General features: G+C 38.5%; 2 protein-coding genes across 2 annotated transcripts in view; one reads left to right on the top strand and one right to left on the bottom strand.

The window, feature by feature from the left end:
- Positions 1–5,796: 5,796 nt before the first annotated feature.
- Positions 5,797–13,807, bottom strand: LOC135475021 (phosphatidylinositol N-acetylglucosaminyltransferase subunit Q-like). The gene is made up of 10 exons (XM_064754755.1): positions 13,678–13,807; positions 12,342–13,024; positions 11,865–11,993; positions 11,526–11,646; positions 10,992–11,118; positions 10,649–10,802; positions 10,083–10,275; positions 9,675–9,789; positions 9,262–9,326; positions 5,797–8,950 (listed from the first exon to the last, which is right to left on the bottom strand). Exons 1-10 carry the CDS (start codon positions 13,678–13,680, stop codon positions 8,786–8,788), a joined length of 1,755 nt encoding a protein of 584 aa, XP_064610825.1. The 5' UTR covers positions 13,681–13,807; the 3' UTR covers positions 5,797–8,785.
- Positions 13,808–14,262: 455 nt separating this feature from the next.
- Positions 14,263–19,344, top strand: part of LOC135481759 (tubulin-specific chaperone D-like) — a 46,658-nt gene continuing 41,576 nt past the window's right edge. The window contains exons 1-6 of the mRNA XM_064761442.1: positions 14,263–14,397; positions 15,239–15,424; positions 16,925–16,975; positions 17,501–17,598; positions 17,829–17,930; positions 18,526–18,672. Of these exons, the coding sequence (XP_064617512.1) occupies positions 15,247–15,424; positions 16,925–16,975; positions 17,501–17,598; positions 17,829–17,930; positions 18,526–18,672 (576 nt within the window). The 5' untranslated portion in view covers positions 14,263–14,397; positions 15,239–15,246. The remainder of the gene's footprint in view (positions 14,398–15,238; positions 15,425–16,924; positions 16,976–17,500; positions 17,599–17,828; positions 17,931–18,525; positions 18,673–19,344) is intronic.

The raw sequence follows: 19,344 nt of genomic DNA, 5'->3' as shown, positions 1-19,344 counted from the left end.
TTATGTTCCGTCGTCTTACGTCGCATTTATACAAAACAGTCCGTACGCATGCGTTGTACGAAGCGCATGGAGTCCATGACCTACATATATTTCATTTGGTTTCTTCGGCCTTTCCTAGCGTCATCGCTTTCATAGTGAATCGGGGTTTTGAGAACTCTTAATGACAGTGGCTATATAGACTTTAATATAGGCCACCTGCATGTTTTCATCCAGCTTGTCATATTTCTCCAGCAAAAATGTTTCAGCATACCTATAGAGGATGGTGTAATATGCATGACACGTGAACATATGTAGGTCTACCTTGCGTATACGTACGACACATATCAAGACAATGTGATATGTCATTTTTACACGTACACGTGCAATCTACTTAACGTGCATTTCACAAACATATGTATATCTCGATATATAGAATTTCGAATGCTGCCCACGACGTTTGTTGTCATCTACGAATCTTCAGGATGTACTGTATATTGCATATAGATTAAAATCTAAAGTCAACATTACATGCATTACATGCTATAAAAACCGACTTGTAGATCTGTGTGAAGTAACGTCAAACTCGACAAATACAAATTAAGCCCACCGCAAGATGGCAACCAAGATATTACAAAACGAGACTGTCGGCGTGAAACCCGACACCCATCCTCGTTACCCTCACTGATCTATGTTCCCGCGCAAAGTAAACGTGAAACATGGCAGCTGCTTGATCGAGTACACAGTGCGATCGAGTCAGTAGTACTTCGTGATACCTGAACTCTTAAAGCTCTTTTGGGGAACAGTCTCGGTAATACAATGGCATGCAGTAGGTTAGCGAACTACCACCTTTAATATATAAATCAGTGTTTTCTGCTGAGATCAGTGACGAATGAATAAATCTCCTCGAAGCCTGCACTCAAATGAAAACGCGTACGTTATACCTTGAATGATGACCTAGGGTAGAGTTTGTCCAAATTTTATCATCAACAGAATGCTGTGCACGTATACATGCACACTGCATGAAGGCCTCATATAGGCCTACACACCGTATATAGATTTTCATCAGAAGCCGAGTTTCGTGGTACACACCGAACGTCATGGTGCGCAGATCTAAAGTGAATTTACATGGAAGATCGAGCCTATCGTTCTGTCATCACGCAGCGACCAAAATCAGTCAACATGCACCCATAGTGCAATGGCCGTGTTATCTGGCTTCGCATACATGCAATACTCACGACTGTATTCATGTAAATATGCTTCTGGTAAATGTCATTTCAGTTTCACACCACTCAATATGCATAGTTTGCGTGGGTTATCTCCCATGTTCCACTTTAAACAGAAGGCTTTAGGTGATTGACTTGTGGCCAAAGAAACAGGGCCCTGTTTCCTTGTCAACACTGTGTTATCTGGCTTCGCATACATGCAATACTCACGACTGTATTCATGTAAATATGCTTCTGGTAAATGTCATTTCAGTTTCACACCACTCAATATGCATAGTTTGCGTGGGTTATCTCCCATGTTCCACTTTAAACAGAAGGCTTTAGGTGATTGACTTGTGGCCAAGGAAACAGGGCCCTGTTTCCTTGTCAACACTGTGTTATCTGGCTTCGCATACATGCAATACTCACGACTGTATTCATGTAAATATGCTTCTGGTAAATGTCATTTCTGTTTCACGCCACTCAATATACATAGTTTTCGTGGTTTATCTCCCAACACTGGAAGGATAGACCACTTCGCATTGTCACAGTGCTGATCTTACTTATAAAGAGACTTGATGCTATCGGGTGATGGGTGGGGGCGCGGGGGGGGGGGGGGGGGGGTTACAAACAGGTCATGGTCCGAGAAAGTTTTTTTTTCTTGTTTGCAATGTAAGCCTTTTGTGTCAGCGCTCTGACACAAAGCACAGGACAGCATTAACGACACTTATGATGTCGATTTTAAAGTAACTATTTTTTGTAAATCACGCTGTCTGTCACCACAACGCAACTTTGGTTACGTGATGAGTGAGTGGTAGGGGATTCACGATGTACTTAACAATTTTTCAGTCACATGACGATAAAGGTATCCTTAGAGTGCATGTAATGTGCCTCCTTGTTGCAGTAGGGATTTCCACCGCTCTTTTATCTAGTGCTGCTTCACTGAAACGCCTTACCGAAGGAAAGTAAGCCACCCTGCCCGAGTCATTATACGGGTCAACCAGTTCATAGCAAACTGCCAAACGAGGAAGCTACAATTCCCTATTTTAAGGCCTCAGGTGTGACTCGACCCGGGAGTGACCCTGGATCTACCGCTCCCGAAGCGGACGCTCTACCAACTGTGCTATCTGGTAATAGGTGTTTGGACAGCCACTCAGCAAGGGCTATACATATAGTACGTGTTGCACAAGCAGTGAACCCCATCACTTCGAGGAAATCGAACAAATCGAAGTGCACATTTGATGGTTTCAGTATTTAGGCAGTGTGTCGTCTTTATAATAACTCTGCCATCGGTGTCGATTACAGTGTCGATTGCAACTTTCACGTATTTTGTGTGTGCATTCACTGGACGTCTCTGTCGGCAGCGTCGAAATACAGTTTCCATTTCTACTCTTTAGCTGCATGATACAAAATAGTTTCCAGTGATTTCCAGTGATTCGGCCAGGCCATGATTTAAAAAAAAAATGTTTGTTGCGGGTGACGTGATCGAGTCGCTAAATTCGGGCCGGCTCAAATTTTGGGGAGACGAAATGTGAAAATTTTCTTTCTTTGGGAGTCAAACATTGTCGAATACAAACCACTGCACTGCTCCGATTTACAGAAATTACTTTGAGCATTACAGGTTTGCTTTCGCCAGAGTCAGAAGAAAAATCATTTCCTCCACTACGTTACAGCATATTCATCTTCACACCATGAAATGTAGGTCCTAAAAATCAAACAATGACACCGTTTAAAACCTAATATTTTGGAGCCGATAGTCACAGATCCATTAGAGCAACCGTTTAATATGAGTGTGGTTCAGCACTGCTCGGTACGTGAATGCATCGTTAGATCTCTCCTTTGACTTCTCGCTCAGCACTATACTTTCAGTACCTTTTTACCGTGTTAATTATTCTTCTGCATGGAATCGCTGTCGGCAGCGTGGAGTGTGACTCACTGTTACGACATTTTGTTCGTGTTGACCATACACCATCATTTTGATTGATTATTCCTCCAACATCCTTATCAGTAGCAACTCCTAAAGACTCTGAAAGCCGACATGTTTGTCATTCCTTTGACATGTTTTGATGGTGACATGTATTTTGTATGTGTTGATTATATATTCTTCAGACATCCCTGTCGGCAGCAAAGATGGTGACTTTTATGCATTTTGTGTTGATAATTTCTTGAACAACCTTGCACGTCAGTGGCGTCTACTGCGACTTTCACATCTCTGCTCATGTCGACCTTTCCTTGCATATCCATGTCAGTAACGTTGACTATAAATAACTTCCTCGTATTTTGTAGGTCTTGATCATTCCTTGGGCACCAGTGTCGACACCTTCCTTTGTAGTCACGTATACACATATCAGATGTATGCTATGGGATCACGTATATTTTGTTCCAGTTGATCATATATATTCGTTAATTAGACATGTGTGTTGGTATTGTTGTCCACACGACTTTCACGTATTTTGTTCGTTTTAATCATTCCTTGGACTGCTGAGATGATGAAGCAGCCCATTCCGTTACAGGGTGACATTCTGGCATGCTTGCCGGCAGCGTGGAATGCATTGTACATGCAGGAGGGTTTCTTTTTATTTTCACGTATCTTGTACATGTTGATTATTTTTCTGACATCCGCGTGCATCCGCATGCAGCGTAAACTAAGAATTTCGTATGTATGTTATGATTCCTTGGACAAACGTGTCGACACCGTCGTTTGCGACCGTCGTCACGTAAATATCTAATTGATCATTCCTTTGACGTGTGTTGGGGATTGTTGACTATGACTTTGACGTACACGTATTTTTTCGTCTTGACCATTCCTTGGACGTTAAGGCAGTCCATCCGATAAAACGTCGCCTCTCTGATCCATGTCGGAAGCGTAAACTGTGTTGTACGTGTCGAACACACCTTCAACTTCAACCTGACGGCAATTTTGTACGTGTCGAACGTTCCTTGCATGGCCACCCGGTTTGGAATTGTTGACAGTACAACCTTTGAACACGTCTCCACTTAATGAGAAGTGTTGACGGCTTCTCTTTGCATGAATCCGTCCTCATTTCCTACTTTATATACTTGCTTTTTTCTTTGGTGATTTGTGTTGAACGTTGTTTTGGAATTTGGTCTTACAATTACTGACCCGAGATGTCCATTTTGGTTGATGGCTGGTATACGAATGTCTGTTTTGACGTTTCGAGTTTACGTATTTTGTTCGCCATGACTCCTGGGGGCTCCTAGGATGTTGAAGTAGTCGATTCGGAATAAGTATGATTTTCACACCCCACCCCCTTCATCCTTGTTGGCAGCCTGGACTGTATATTGTACTGTACATGTCGATTATTCCTTGCATAGAAATCCCTGTCGACAGCGACGACTTGTACTTACATGTATTTTATACTTGTTGACATTTCCTTCGACGTCCGCGTCATCTGTATTGAAAATTACTTTCCCGTTTTTTATGCATACCGGTACTGATTATTCCACGGACATCCTTGTCCTGTGCATGTTTTTTTAGGTATTGTGTACGTGTTGACCTTTTCTTGAATGGGCACCAGGTCTGCTGTGTCGATTACACGTTTCACATATCTTGCACGCGTTGGCCATTCCTGCTGTCGGCGTACAAATCATTTCTCAGACATCAGTGTCGGGAACGTCGATTGAACATACGCGTGTCAGTTGTGACCTATTGTGTACTTAATGATTATTACGTGCACTTCTTTGTCAACACCGTCGGCTTTGGTCGTTAAGTAAGACAGTTCTGGTAGAAGGGTCTATAACATTCACGTATCTTGTTCACGTTATCCTGCTTTCGAAGAATTGCTCTCCCCTGTGGAAATCTCCAGCTAGTATATACTTTCCGACAACAACAAACAGTTCAAGCTGTCCAAATGAACACTAAAGAGGCCATACGGGCCTAAGAAGGATTATCCTCTACCTAATTTTATTGTGATGCTAAGGCTGACTGTTCAATCGAGACGTCACGCGGAACTTCATTCATTTTTGTTCGTAGAAGTATATTGCCGGATATTTGACAAAACACTGTGCAGCAAAACGACATAGCATATGCATATATATGCTATAAAAAGTTGCTTCTATTATAACCGCTTTGTCAATAATATCGCAATACATATAAACGTACACGTGTTTATATATACGACCCTACACCCCAACTGTACATACATACATACATACATTTACATATACAGACTGGAAGAGACACATGGGAATAATTGCCTGAATGTTGTTTAACTCCGTATGAAGTATTTTTCAATGATATGATGGCGGTAAGATTTACTGGTGAAAGACACGTGAAAGTCTAGAGTAAACTGCTGACCTTCACCAGATATAGCCTAAAGGTTGACAGATCTCTAGACCCAAAAAGCTAGACCCAAGAGCTAGCCAGCGGGAGCTGGTTTCGAGCACGCGACCTTTTGGGGCCCAGAGGCCTGATATAGTCGCAATTAGCCAGCGTTTTAACATCTGAGCCAGCGAAGCCTCTCTCTAAATACAGTACACACATGACAGAAATATTATGCTACACAGTTAATAACTGAATATAGGAGCACAACTGCACATCGTCCGTATATAACATACAGCATAAGTATAAAGCCGTTGTACACACAGTGCTAGTATGTTGTTTTTATTGAGTAGACCTTGGAAAAGAAACCTTCATACAATCCATACACGTTCACGTTCATTAAGTAATGCAAATAGTTGAAGTTTAAGAAATGTGACTTGGCATCAAGGCTCGACTTTCCATTTGAAAAACTTATAAAATTAAATTATAAATGATTACTTTGATCATCATAAATGTCACCAACTTCACTGATAATTATAAGCCTATGCATTTAAGCAACCACATTTCTATATAATTAAGGAAATGTATAACATTTTTTATATACGCTAAAAGTAACAAATAAAATAGATCATCATATGTAGAATTCGTTTGTATGGTTCATCCAGTCTGAGCTGGGTGACATGTGACATACTGCCAGGCCTACACATAATCCGGTTAAGCTTTAATTGCACATTATGATCTGCTCCTGCTTCATGCACACAGAAGCAGACAGTCAAGGGACGGTTGACAAATCAATCAAGATTAAAGCAAGTATGCGTAATCGTCGAGGTAAGGAAGGGAGATAACAAGATGCACACACGCAGGCATATGTATACTCCGATATGGGAACTCTGGTCAAAACAAATGTTACATCAACGTTACGCCATATATACATGTACATTATTTTGTACTCTACAGTTTAGTGTCCACGGGATAACAGCCAAATGGTTAGCTTGCGCGCAAGGGTACACATACATTTACGACCACTGCACTATAATCAGTAGGCCTATTAAAAAACCCATTACGCTATGTAATATATATACATGCACCGAAACTCTTTGTGCTATTCCATCAAAAGTGCAAACCAGTCACTCTCGCGGATAGGAGAAAATAAATGACCATTTTAACGAACAATTTGCTGCTTATATCTCATTAGTTTGCACCACGGAACCACGACTGACTGGCTACGGATGTTTCAAACGCAAGTTTTCTCCCCTTAACAAGGATTACTCTTAGACCTATATATAGGATATACACCACCATGACCAGGGCCCATCTATACAATGCCTGTGGTAAATTTCTGGTAACTCTCCTTGTAAATCCGGTCGCTCCATGGGGTCATAATCTCAACTATAAAGGTATATGCCTCAACAAAGCCATGTATGAAAAAATTCTTCAGAGAAATTGAACTAATATACGAATCTTTGTGAGAGTGGCATTAGAACAGTTGTGGTTGAGCAATAAATAAAGTGCAGTGAAAGGGAAAGCGAAGGTATCTTTGCCCGTTAGATAATAAGAGAACGAAACACCTGTCATGAAAAACTGACCAGATCGGAACAAAGACTAAAGTCATACCGGACTACTACAGCCGAGTCTTTACTGCTGCTAACAAGAAAGGAAACTACCAAATAATGCTAAAATCATTTTAATCCCATGCACATCTGAATTTCCGTCTTGGAATGATGCATTTGACAGGTGAACACTGTTCATTCATCGACAATAATTTCGTTGTTAACAGTTCGTTAATATAAAATGGTTCTTCTGTGGAGGCTTAACTGTCTTACTAACATTGTCATTTATTACTAAGTTTCCTTAAATTCGACACCGAGATGCAGATTTAAAAATGTTCAGTAGGCCTTTCAGTATGCTATTTCAAAAGATAAATGTTAACATTTTTAAGTGTTAAAATGACAAAACATGCTAAACTCTGTAAATGTTACTGCCATCATTTTGAAATGTCACGCCATGTAATGATAAATTAGAAGATTTCTTGTGTGAAATGCATCCTGAAGGTTTGGGGCATATTACTTCAAAGTGTTGATTTACGATAGTGCTATAGTTAACAACATTTTCTCAGCATTTTGACAATGTTAGAATATACAATTATAACTGCTTTCCCTCCTCAGCCACTGTCAAAATGTTGAATTTTTATTATAGTATTTATAAAAGTGTAAGCGTCCCTGGCTTAACTTTGCCATGCCTTTCTTAAGACATTCTATCCTCTATATCACTGTTGTTGCGAAGTTTTTATGTGCACATATTACTACACAATGGCTGGTGTAAGAGAAATCTGAAGCAGGGACCAAGTTTCCGATATGCCTTCCTGCATTTTAAGCGGCTTACAAGATCGTTTTATTGCTGCCGTCATCTTTCCCATCTGCTGTTGCTGTAACATTTGAAGTCCAGCTGTAATTTTAACTTCTGCAAATAAGAAATAGCCTTTCGAAGGCATCTCCGTTTATGGATTTTTGAGACAGATTAGATGACATACTGTTTTCATGGTCTGCATGTAGTGCTCCTCCAAAATGTGACAAAACATCAGCAGACCATCTGGATCTGCCAGTTACAACACGTTCTCACAAAAAATTGTGTTAAAATAATGTCATACAAATGCCTTTAATGAATAGGCCTACACTTACATTCTCCTTCATGCCTTATTTCAGGAGTTTCCTATACAGATGTATATTATCTTGCAATCAATCGTTGAAAAGAAAACATACTTATGAAATTTATGATTACATCCACATTTCTTCTTTCTTCTTAACCTTGCATTTAAATAACAGGATTCATGGACACTTCTTCAAATAACTCAACTTCTTCAATGAATACACAAGATCATCACATATAGAACTGTATGCCAATACATTCAAGTAACTGCATCAACCCTGACCTTATCATCTATTGGTCTTATTTTATAAATGATTGATGCTTTTTCCTCCTGTTATCTCAAGAACTCGTTATAAAGACAGTGGCTACATCCATGTTTCAATCCGACATAAGACCTAATATTCACATCTTCATATTTCTTCCCTAGGCACTCTGCAGAAAGAGAATAGTCCAAGTGCTGGTCAACTACCCAGACAGTATACATAAACATAACAGAACCAGGCTGCTACAAGGAGACATGAATAAAGAAAAATAACTGTAAACGAAATAATACACATCTCTAGGTGGAATGGTATTTCTAAAAAAAATTCACCAGGTGAATGCCACAGGAGTTCAACACCAGATTTGATGTCTGAATTGTTTTATGAGTATATGTTTCTACTCTCTTTGCTTGCTGTCAGGTCTTGACTGATTTGGCTGCCCTCTCCACCCAGGGATATATCAGCTCTCCAATAAACATCCTGTGCAGGAGATTCCCCCATGTATACTGAGGCTGTGGACTAATCTTTACACTGTCCTCTCGAAGTAATTTCACCACATGACCAAACGAAACATGTATTGCCTGTAACAAATGAAAATAGTACATAAGACAAACAAAGTACACCTTATCACAAATCCCTTACTGGTACATAAGATTTTCCTGTAGTGTCACCAGAATAGTTATCTACTTAAACAGCAGGTGTGTGGGTAATAATTGTAAAGGTAGTAACAAACTCACCAATGAGGATAATTTCTGTCTTCCACTCCTACAAGAAACTTTTAACTGGAATAGGTTTAAACCTCAACTGCATTATCTTCACTATAAGATGTTATTTAATGAACAAAACTTATTTTTTTACATCCAGAGAAGAATTCACATATACATATATGTACCTTCATTTCCACAAACAAACAATGGCCTCTGGTTTGATTTGGTAACACTGTCAGCATGATGTCACCTTTAAAAATACAAAAAAAAAAAATAAAAAATTTTGAGAAATGAGACTACATAAATCACATTTCAAACCTTCCTTGTTCAACTGCATGCCACTGAATTTTTTCTCACTTATACAAATTTGCAGAAAATTCGAAGCACTGGTAAAACAAACAATGTACATGTGCATGTGTTAAAAATCCTCCTAAACAATGAATCCTAAACAATGACAGTCTAATTCGGCAACTTAACTTGTTGTATACCAAGATCTGAAGACATTAGGTTTGCATCACAATGATCATAAATGCAGAATAGAAGACCCACAACCTATGTAAATTAACAACAATACTGTAGATCAGGGGTAGAGGCTCACCTGTAACTCTGTTTGACCTGAAGAGCCTGAGAAGAAGGCCATACACAGGCAGAGAGTTGATCAGGGAGACTGTCCTAGAGACAACCCCTGTCAGACTGAGCAATAACAGACGAAGCTGAAAGGTAAACAAAATTAACCATTTTCTTCAAAATGCAGCATTTTCAGACATAGATTTGATATTTGTTTTTCATAAACTAAGCATAACCTCATATTATCTAACAACAAGAGCTCAAAATTAGGACACGACACCCTGTTTTAGATCTTTCCTCCATGTTTCAGTAAAGCAAGAAATTTTGTGTTTATAACAAATCTACAAAATTATGGTGTCTTACCCCATAGATCACCACACAATACACACCTGTTGTGAGAAGAAGGAAATGTGAGATAACTACAGATTTGGTACCTTACCCCCAGGAACACCACATAATACAGAGCTGTTGTGGGTAGGAGGAAGAGGAGAATGGTGAAGAGCAGGGTGCCCACAAACAGCTGATCTACATCATATGGAGCTGAATCTACCCGACGACGCAAAACGTTCCACTTCTTTCCACGAAATAATCTCCACAGAGATGACAAACCATATAGCTGAAAACAATATAACCTGAAAGAGACAAAAATCAATATTGGTTTTCAAAAGAAAGCATGAAAGTGGGACTCAAATCCACTTACCTTCATAAACTGATTTACTTATTTATTTGTTTTTTGCTTTATGCCGTACTCAAGAATATTTCACTTATACAAATGCAGCCAGCATTATGCTGGGCAGAAACCCGGTAGAGCTCAGGGGAAACCCACGACCATTCGCATCTTGCTGGCAGGCCTGCCCATGTACAGCTGGAGAGGAAGCCAGTATGAGCTGGACTTGAACTCTCGGTGACCGCATTAGTGAGAATCTCATGGGTCATTGTGCCAGGATGGTACGCTAACCCACCCTTTATAAATGTAAATGTATACAAATACAGGTGTACCCTTACCTTGCAGCATATACATAGAAACAGTAGATATGTATGGTAAGTGTAGAAAAAATATCTTGCAGAAGGCAGAGTTGTGCACTGAGGCCCAGGACACCCACCATGGTGGAATACCACAGTAATGGAGCTAGCACTGGTTTTAGAAGAGTTAGATACCCTGTCAACACAAATACAGAACACAGAGCCATAAAGTCTATCACATTTTGTCTTATGCGGGTTTATATCCTACGCTTTCGCCCTGTGATTAACCATAATTAGTTATAACAGTTAAGTTTATAGCTTAGAAAAATTTGAGAGAGGTGAACGTTCAATAGGATGAAAAAAAAATGATTATATTTTATCATACCTGTCCAGAGGTAGATGTGATAATGAAAGAATCTCCCAAGAAACTGGTCAAGTTGACTGTTGAGTTTCAGCCCAGCAGGAACTCCCATTAACCAGTCCAACAAGTTGTTTAACCAAACTACAACACTCTGCAATAGCAAGAAGCCTCACCACATCACTATGACTGATATTCAAATACATGTGGTTAACAGACAGGATACTCTCACATACTTTATAAATACCTTGTATTGATACCAATTTAGTTACATGTTTGCATCAAAATGAATAGCTCAGTTCAGCTATAATTTAGCTCAGTATCTTGAAGAAAAATATGAATTTTATTAATGATTTCATTTCAAAGACTCTTTTCATTTATATTAAACAACATTCATTAAAAAATTTTTCAAAAAAAGTACTTATATGTAATGTTGAAAATGGTTACAGATCACAGTAGTCACTCAGACCACAACATATGTCGTGTGCAGCATTACATCTACAGAGTTTTGGAGAAACCCTGTTATGAAGTCAGGTGTTTGTAATTTGTTGCTAGACTTACATCAGCCCATGTGATGATGTACTGTGCAAGAGTCTCTGTAGCACCACTCCACATGAGCACCACCATGAAAATCACTCCAAACATCATATCAAGAATCAGCTGAGTGTTAACATTTAAAATCCTGCCAAAAGACAAGGGGAAATAATATTGATTTGTACCCTTATGCACAAATTGCGTGTCAGACATTTAACATTATTAGTACATGAAAACCACCTCCTGACTGCTTGGAAGTCATGCACGTAAAAGAGGTACTAGAAAGTTTGAGATCAAGGGAGATAATTACATGCTTACCTCCCTTGATCCCTGTGACTAACGGAATGAAATATTGTATATCTTTACCGGATTTTCTGCATATGCTCTCTTTCTGACATAGCTCTTGATCTCTTAACTTGCAAACAACGTATTTCAATCTGATGTAGAAATGCCATATGATTTATGATAGCTCTTGCATAGCGATGATTCATCAATCTGTAACAAAAATATCAGAGTATTCAGTGGGAATAGTCAACAGTTATTTGTACATCCATATAATAGATGGCAGTGGTCATCACATGAAAAGAGATTCACAAACTTCATGAAGTTCAATGAATTCAAGTCCATACTGCTAAAATCCACATCATTTCATAAAACATTACATAAGATAAACTTTCCACACAAAGACATCTGTACAAATTAAAGAGATCAACACAACAGAATGCTTTGACAATAACCCACTGATGCTGTGTTTAATCTGGGACCTGTGCTAGACTGTATATTCGTTTTCTAGAAATTGTCTCCATTTTACACATGTACACTCACCATCTATCAACAACTTACCGACAATTCAATATTTTTCCCAAGGCAAAATACAGCCAGCAAATGAAAGTGGATATAACCCAGATGACTTGATGACCAAAAGGCACAGACTTATGTTTAATTAGTCCAAGATAAGAGTCTGTCTTCAGTGTTTCTGTCAAGTCCAATTTTCGATATTGGTATAAGAAGTAGACTAAAATTTCTATACTGGTGAGGCCCACATCTGAAATACTTGAGCACCTTCCATCATCACATAAGAAATGTGATGACAGCAATTCAGCTGCATTATACAAAATACAAGTCACCAGTCTTTCAGATGGCTTCTTCTTGTTGCATGACAGATTTTTAAAACTGCATGCCAGGCTATTCTCTTCTGACATGTAAATGTCCATCCATACAGTGCTAGTACTCTGTTCCTGCTTGCTATTCATCATCAATGCATTTTCATATCTGTCCATAAATTCCTGACTGGCATGCCAGTAACCCAGGCACTGCAAATTTTCCTTGTTACTCTCCAGCTGTTTAACTACTTCTTCAGCTGATACTGCTGTCACACATGCAACATATCTTTCATGGTAAAGAAATCCACATAAAAATCCACTAGGAGACATCAACAGCTTGTGTGGAATATACACTTTCCATATGTCTTCTCTCTCTTGATCCCCATTTGGTGACATTGTCATTTTGGAACTCCTGGAAATCCTCTGGAAGATAAAATACATTTAAGTATGGCACTGTGACTGGATATTCTAGGTGCAAATCACTAAAAGCCTTGTTAGCGGATACAATGACAAAGTTAACATTCTAGCATCTCTTGATATAGAAAAATGTTTAATTTGTGACTTATTCTGCAATTTTATAACTCTGACATTCATCATCACAACACCATTCTCTGAGACCATGAAGATTTGAGTTGTACTCGTAGACAACAATAAAATGTCCTGATTTATAAACTTTTGGGGTGCTGTTTCAGTAATGTGGTAGAGGATACGATATCGGTTTCATTGAAAAGCAGCTAAACAAGTGGGTCAGTGACAAATAAAGATGTACCATTTGAGACGGCAGACAACTGGCTATTTGCTCTTTTCCTCACGCCAACAATTAGCTTTACTTGCACACACAATGTGGAAGTTCATAAGAGTCCAAAACCAGCTTTTGTTAACATTCACAATTTACATATACTCTGAGGTTTGTTTTGTTGTCTAACATACTATAATTTCTGGTTTTTATCAGCTGTAATTCTCAGAATATTGTTGAATCTTGTTAATTTTCATCACTCCAAAAGACCCAAACTTTTAATAGCACACTGATTACAGCTACTAAAAAATACAACATTTGATTCATCATTTGCACTGACCATTTATTCACGGATATAACGTGGCTGGGAGAGTCTTGTAAAGCCTCAATGGTCCATACATGTACGTTTGGTGCGTTATGATGATGTATGAAAGAACAACAACATCATCTGAAAATTCACCCATCCCAAATAAGAAAATGACTCGTTGCAACGATATTGCTTTCAGCTCAAAATGACATTTCTATCATCATACACAGTTTCAGGAGACCAAATACATTGGTTCTTCAGTTGAAACATGCACAAAACAGTTGCAAAATATTGAAACTGCCAGTGCCATTTTGTCGTCTGCCAATTTCTTAAGTCATTTAAAAACCTAAACCGTAAAGACAAACTTTTATATTTCGGTCTTTTGTATTTCAGTACACCAGATTATAAATACGCATTTTTCCTTCTTTTTAAATACTGTATTATATCAAAAACATCTATTTTTAATACGTCGTTTATTTTATGGACACATTTTGTCGCTTTTCATCCAGCCCGTACAGTCCGACTTCGTTTATTCCTTTTTCTAAAATATCTTGTGCTAAGTTCGGAAAACGCTCATTCGAGTGGCGCATGGCTCAAATGATTGAGTTCATCCTATCCAAAAATTGCTATGACAGCCCACAAACGTTAGTCACAGCTCTTCGTGTTTTCCAAGTCTACGACAGAAGCTGTCAGCTTTTCAGGAATAAGTGTTTTATCGGTTGATCTTCTTGTGTCTGACAGCGCTTTTAAAACGTGAGCAAATGATCAGTGATGGGCCCGTAAGGCTCATTGCCGATGAATTAATGGATATGAGAATGTAGGAATTGTAGGTTAGAAGTATTAGAACTGTTGTGAACACAATTACACACGAAGACGCTTGCAGTCCTCTTCTTGCGTCTTCACTTCAGATTCATTTTATACAGGACCTGTATTATTGTATGAGTAAGTCCATGATAAACTGAATATTAGAGCATGAATTTTATTCAATTATTATTATTATTTGATACTTTGGCAGTGACAGATTGCCATGTAGCAATCCAAGGTAGCGGCAGGGGCCTTGGATTTTGCTGCCCGTTCCTCAAGCTGTCACAAATTGCACCAAGCATACCATCCATCATAACATATAGTGAATACTCATAATAATGTGATGGTTGACCATATGAAGATTATATTACATGACAACACTGCAAACTAATTATTTGATTCTGTAACATTTGAAAAATGGTATGGGTATTTCTAACATTCTAAAAGTTCAAAATGTTATTTCTACATGTGAAGAGATTTTATGAATTGTAGTATATCAAAGAATTTATTGATAAAGTTAAATATGTTTAGATATGTGCTCCATTTTCATTTCTAACATTTAGTAGTTTCTGCCTTCCCAGGTAAATTGTGCTAAGTGAAAAAGCTGCAAGTAGGCTACAGTTTAATCTTTAGGTCCTCTCCATGTAGTTCTCTGCAAAGATATAATACATTTCTTATTTTTCTCATATATATGATGAAATATAATTTTCTTACGTTTCATATAATTTGCGAGATATAAAACACTTTTATTCAGTCTTAACTATCATTTGACTGTAATACATTGTTGAAGGACTAAGCATGGGAGTGGGATCTGGTGATGCTGACACCAAGATGGGCGATTCAGAGGACGGTTGTGGAAAAGGATCCACTCATGAAGATTTCAAAGAGTTAGACGAGCTCAGAGCTCTAGTCAGTGGATTACAAAATGTCTATAAGGATCAGATTGCGTTGGAGATGTCATGTGAGAGAATGACGTGTAAGTTCAGGCGGATTCCTTTGTGTTGTGCCTTTACAGGTGGTACGTGTAGCTTTGAATGTAATGACGAAAGATAAGATCTGATTTAACTACAGAGTTGTCCACTGCGGATGGTCATGGGGTCTGCCATGTTTTCTCCCACCATAGTGCTGGCTAGCATCATATATAAAAAAACAATCAGATAAATAAATAAATAAATGACAGTTGTCCAACATACCAACAATGCCCAGATCATGCAGTGGGCGTGACTTCTTAGTCAGCGCGAGACAAGCATCTTCTTAAATCTTGACTGGGGCCTTTGCTAGCTCATTACTGTTTGAAGTGTGTGCTTGTCAAAGGCCTTCAGTGGTATGTACTCCATTTTATCTACCAACTCTACATCTAGACCTATGATCAGGTGGTCAGTACTTGTGAATGTCATTATCCTAGGCAATCTAACACAAATCATATCATGTGTATAATCCACCATCCAAGTAACGAGGAAACCTGTGTGTCATGTACTAATTACCATTCACATTCTTTTGGGTTTGGTTGTCGTAGCCTCTCAGAGATGTGATGATTCTTCAGTCTTAAGAAACGCCAGGTTGAAATATCAAACTGATATAAAGGTTACCCTATGAAATTATAGCTAGCACAACCATTCAAAAAAATTTTTGATGAATAACACCATTTAACACCTATAAGTCAAGATTCCTGAAAAACAAAATCTTTGGCAGTTTCCGTAAAATATTCCTGATGTGACATAGTAATATTCCTTATGTGTCGATGAATCAGGCTGATATGATGTTGCGTGAGGCAGTTTCGCTGGAATGACATCATGCGTGTTTGAAAGTATGACGTCACTTGTTTCTTTAAGTCAGCGATCGGTGACATCAAGTGTTCTTGCATGACGTCATACCAGGCAAAATTGGAAACGGCAGAAAATTTTTGTTTCCGTATTATCCTCCATAACTAATGGCTTTAATGCAATCCATTTTTCTATAATTTAAGACAGCAATTCTCGATCCTTGTCATTTAACCTTGCCTTTAAGACATGTTTATTTTAGACGAAAACATTTTGAAACTGTGTGTGATGTGTGGGATCGATAAGATGGATAACTGAAGTCAAAGCATTTTGACACTGGTTACGTTGTGTGTCTGTGGGCAACTTGCTGACTATAGTCTGAAGTACATTTTCTTTCATATATAATATAAATTTGCCTCTATGCAATCCAGAACATCACCAGCTCAGAAGGTCAAAATACTGACTGGCTGTGACTGTCAGACCCTTGACCAGTGAGGTCGCATGTTCAAATCCAGATCAAGCTGATTTGTCATCAACTCTAGGTCAGAATGTGGATTCCAGTCACTCCAGTTCCTCCGCCATAAACCTAGCTGCCGTCATGTAAGTGAAAAAATAGACGAGTATGGCATTGAACACAAACCAAATAAGACAATAAATCTAGATAATTGAATCCATGTGATATAAGTATTATCTTGATACTTGTTGTCTGTTTACAGTCATCGTGGACCAATACCAGGAACAGCCACATCTGATTGATCCTCACCTGGGTATGTACATGTTTGTCTTCTATCATGGTGTGCATGTGTGCACCTTCCTTGCCTGAGAGCAGTCATATACCACAGGCACTCCAGTTTCCTACGTTCATAAAATTGACTGCGTCATATTAGTGAAAAATTCTTGAATTTTGCATTAAACATGAAACGTTGAAAAATAAATGTGTGTAGATTTCACTAATATATACCTTCTAACCATTGGAAATGGAAAATTCTGTAAAATCTGGGTGGCACTTTAAGTCCCACTGATTGACAGATCTCTCATTCCTTTTTTTTTTTCTTTTATTTACTTCTTTTTTTGTTTATTCATTTTCAAGAATTTACTATTTACATATATTGTTAGTCAATTTTATTGGTATAAAGTAAAAAAAATGGACATAGACTTGTGGTACTTCAGTGGTACGTAGCAAGCTTCCTGAAGCAAAACCTAGAGTAACTGGATAGGAACATACAGCTCTCTGCGTTTGTGTGATATTACTCACAGGTTAATTTTACTAGGACACTTATTTCTGTTAACAGATGTACTCATCTCTGATATTCTGTCCCTTGCGTGGAATCCAAAGTCACCAGCCAAAGTGATGCATGAATCCTTCAGATATCTCTACCTCATCACAAAGGTAAGGTGATCATAGCAGAGATTCTGGACGAAAATATTTCTGGGTTCTGCATAAAGTAAGTGTGAGCATGTAAAGGGTTTTAAATGAATAACACATTTTTGGTTTTTAAGAGGGTTAAATATTTCTGAAGTTTAATTTAAGCAATACAACATTGTTGTAAAAGAAATGTTTAGTTATAGTTGTAAAAGAAATGTTTAGTTATAGTAAGATGAGATTGAGTGTTATTTCAGGTGCGAGGTTACAAGATTGTGGTCAGACATCTTCCTCATGAGGTAGCTGATTTAGAGCCAGTTCTCCAAATGTTGACCAATCAGGATCCTTATGACTTTGGGGTAAGCCCTCGTATGTACATTTACATGTGACTAAAACATGTTTGCAATATGCCATAGTCAGCATTCTGTTTCCTTTTGCTTTGTCATTTCTCATCTGCTACTCTTTCACGTATAATAGACAGTGCTGTAAGTGTCAAAGTGAGTAATATCAAAGATACAAAGTGTTATTTGATCAGCTGTTGAATTTTGTGGTGATTGTTCAACTTGAGTGTTTACCTTTACCGGTCTGCCAATGGAAATTTGCTCAGAATGTCGTTTAGCATTACCGTGCTAATGGACTTTCTGTGAGACATCCATTCTCACTACATATTGTTAATATGGATATCATAATGTCAGTGCCATAGCTTGCTGCAGACCTTCCCATGTTCAGTCAGAGAATAAAGCCAGCTTGAACTGCACTTGAACTCACAGCGATCACATTGGTGAGGGGCTGCTCTGTCATTATGCTGCATTATCATGCTGACCACTAGACCAGGGAGGCTCCTCTGACTTAAGCAGCCCTCTACATGTTGATATTGCTATTATATTTGTTCCCTTTCCTGACATGGTAAATTGCCACATGCTGACATCACTACTGTATGTCCTCCCTCATCAGACCTGGGAAACTCGCTACATGTTGCTATTGTGGATGTCCATGGTATGTATGATCCCATTTGACATGTCCCGACTGGACAGCCATGCCAAGTCTAATGCAGGAGAGGTTAAGGAGCCTATCATGGACAGGATCATCAACATAGGAAAGGTTTGTCACTGTTTGTCATTGCTGTGTCAATCTGAATAACATCACTCGTCATTTCTATAAAGGCTAATTTTGATTTAAGTCAAAATATGAAATACGATTTTAGAGCTTATTTTTAGGCAATAGTAATTAAAAGTTTGACGATCTCATAAATGTTATCTTAAGATAAATGTGTGAAAACTTCAGCTTTCAGTACCAAGAAGTAAGTATTGTGAAGAGGTTTCAAATTCTGGCTTAAGTAAGAATCTTTGTGAATCTGCCTCTGATTATGAACCTGAGCTTGGTTGACTTAAGTCTCATTGGTTTTGTACTAGGACAAGATTTGTATTAAAGGAAAAGAAAACTTTAAAAAAAGGACACACTATAGGCTGAAAAGAGCACATTTTTTTCTATCTGGTGGTGCCAGCTGCATAATTTTGCAATTTTTCCTTGCCATACACGTAAAGCCCGAAAACGGTAAAGCTGGCATAAATAGCTGAGTCCATCGCGTCCTCCATTTTGAATACGCTGTAATTTATGCTGGGGGTGTGTTGCCTCTCAGCCAATGAGAGTCGTTAAAACTACCGGCTTGTTCGTGTAAACTCGGAACTTATGTCCAACATTCCGGTTTCCTGATCGTCAAGCGGAAAACGAACTGTATTGTTTGCTACCTTCTTGGAAGAAGAGTTCTACAGG

The sequence above is a fragment of the Liolophura sinensis genome, chromosome 1, assembly GCF_032854445.1.
Source record: "Liolophura sinensis isolate JHLJ2023 chromosome 1, CUHK_Ljap_v2, whole genome shotgun sequence".
Classification (NCBI taxonomy): Eukaryota; Metazoa; Mollusca; class Polyplacophora; order Chitonida; family Chitonidae; genus Liolophura; species Liolophura sinensis.
Note: the sequence above shows the minus strand (reverse complement) of the source record. Positions and strands in the feature narration are given on the sequence as shown.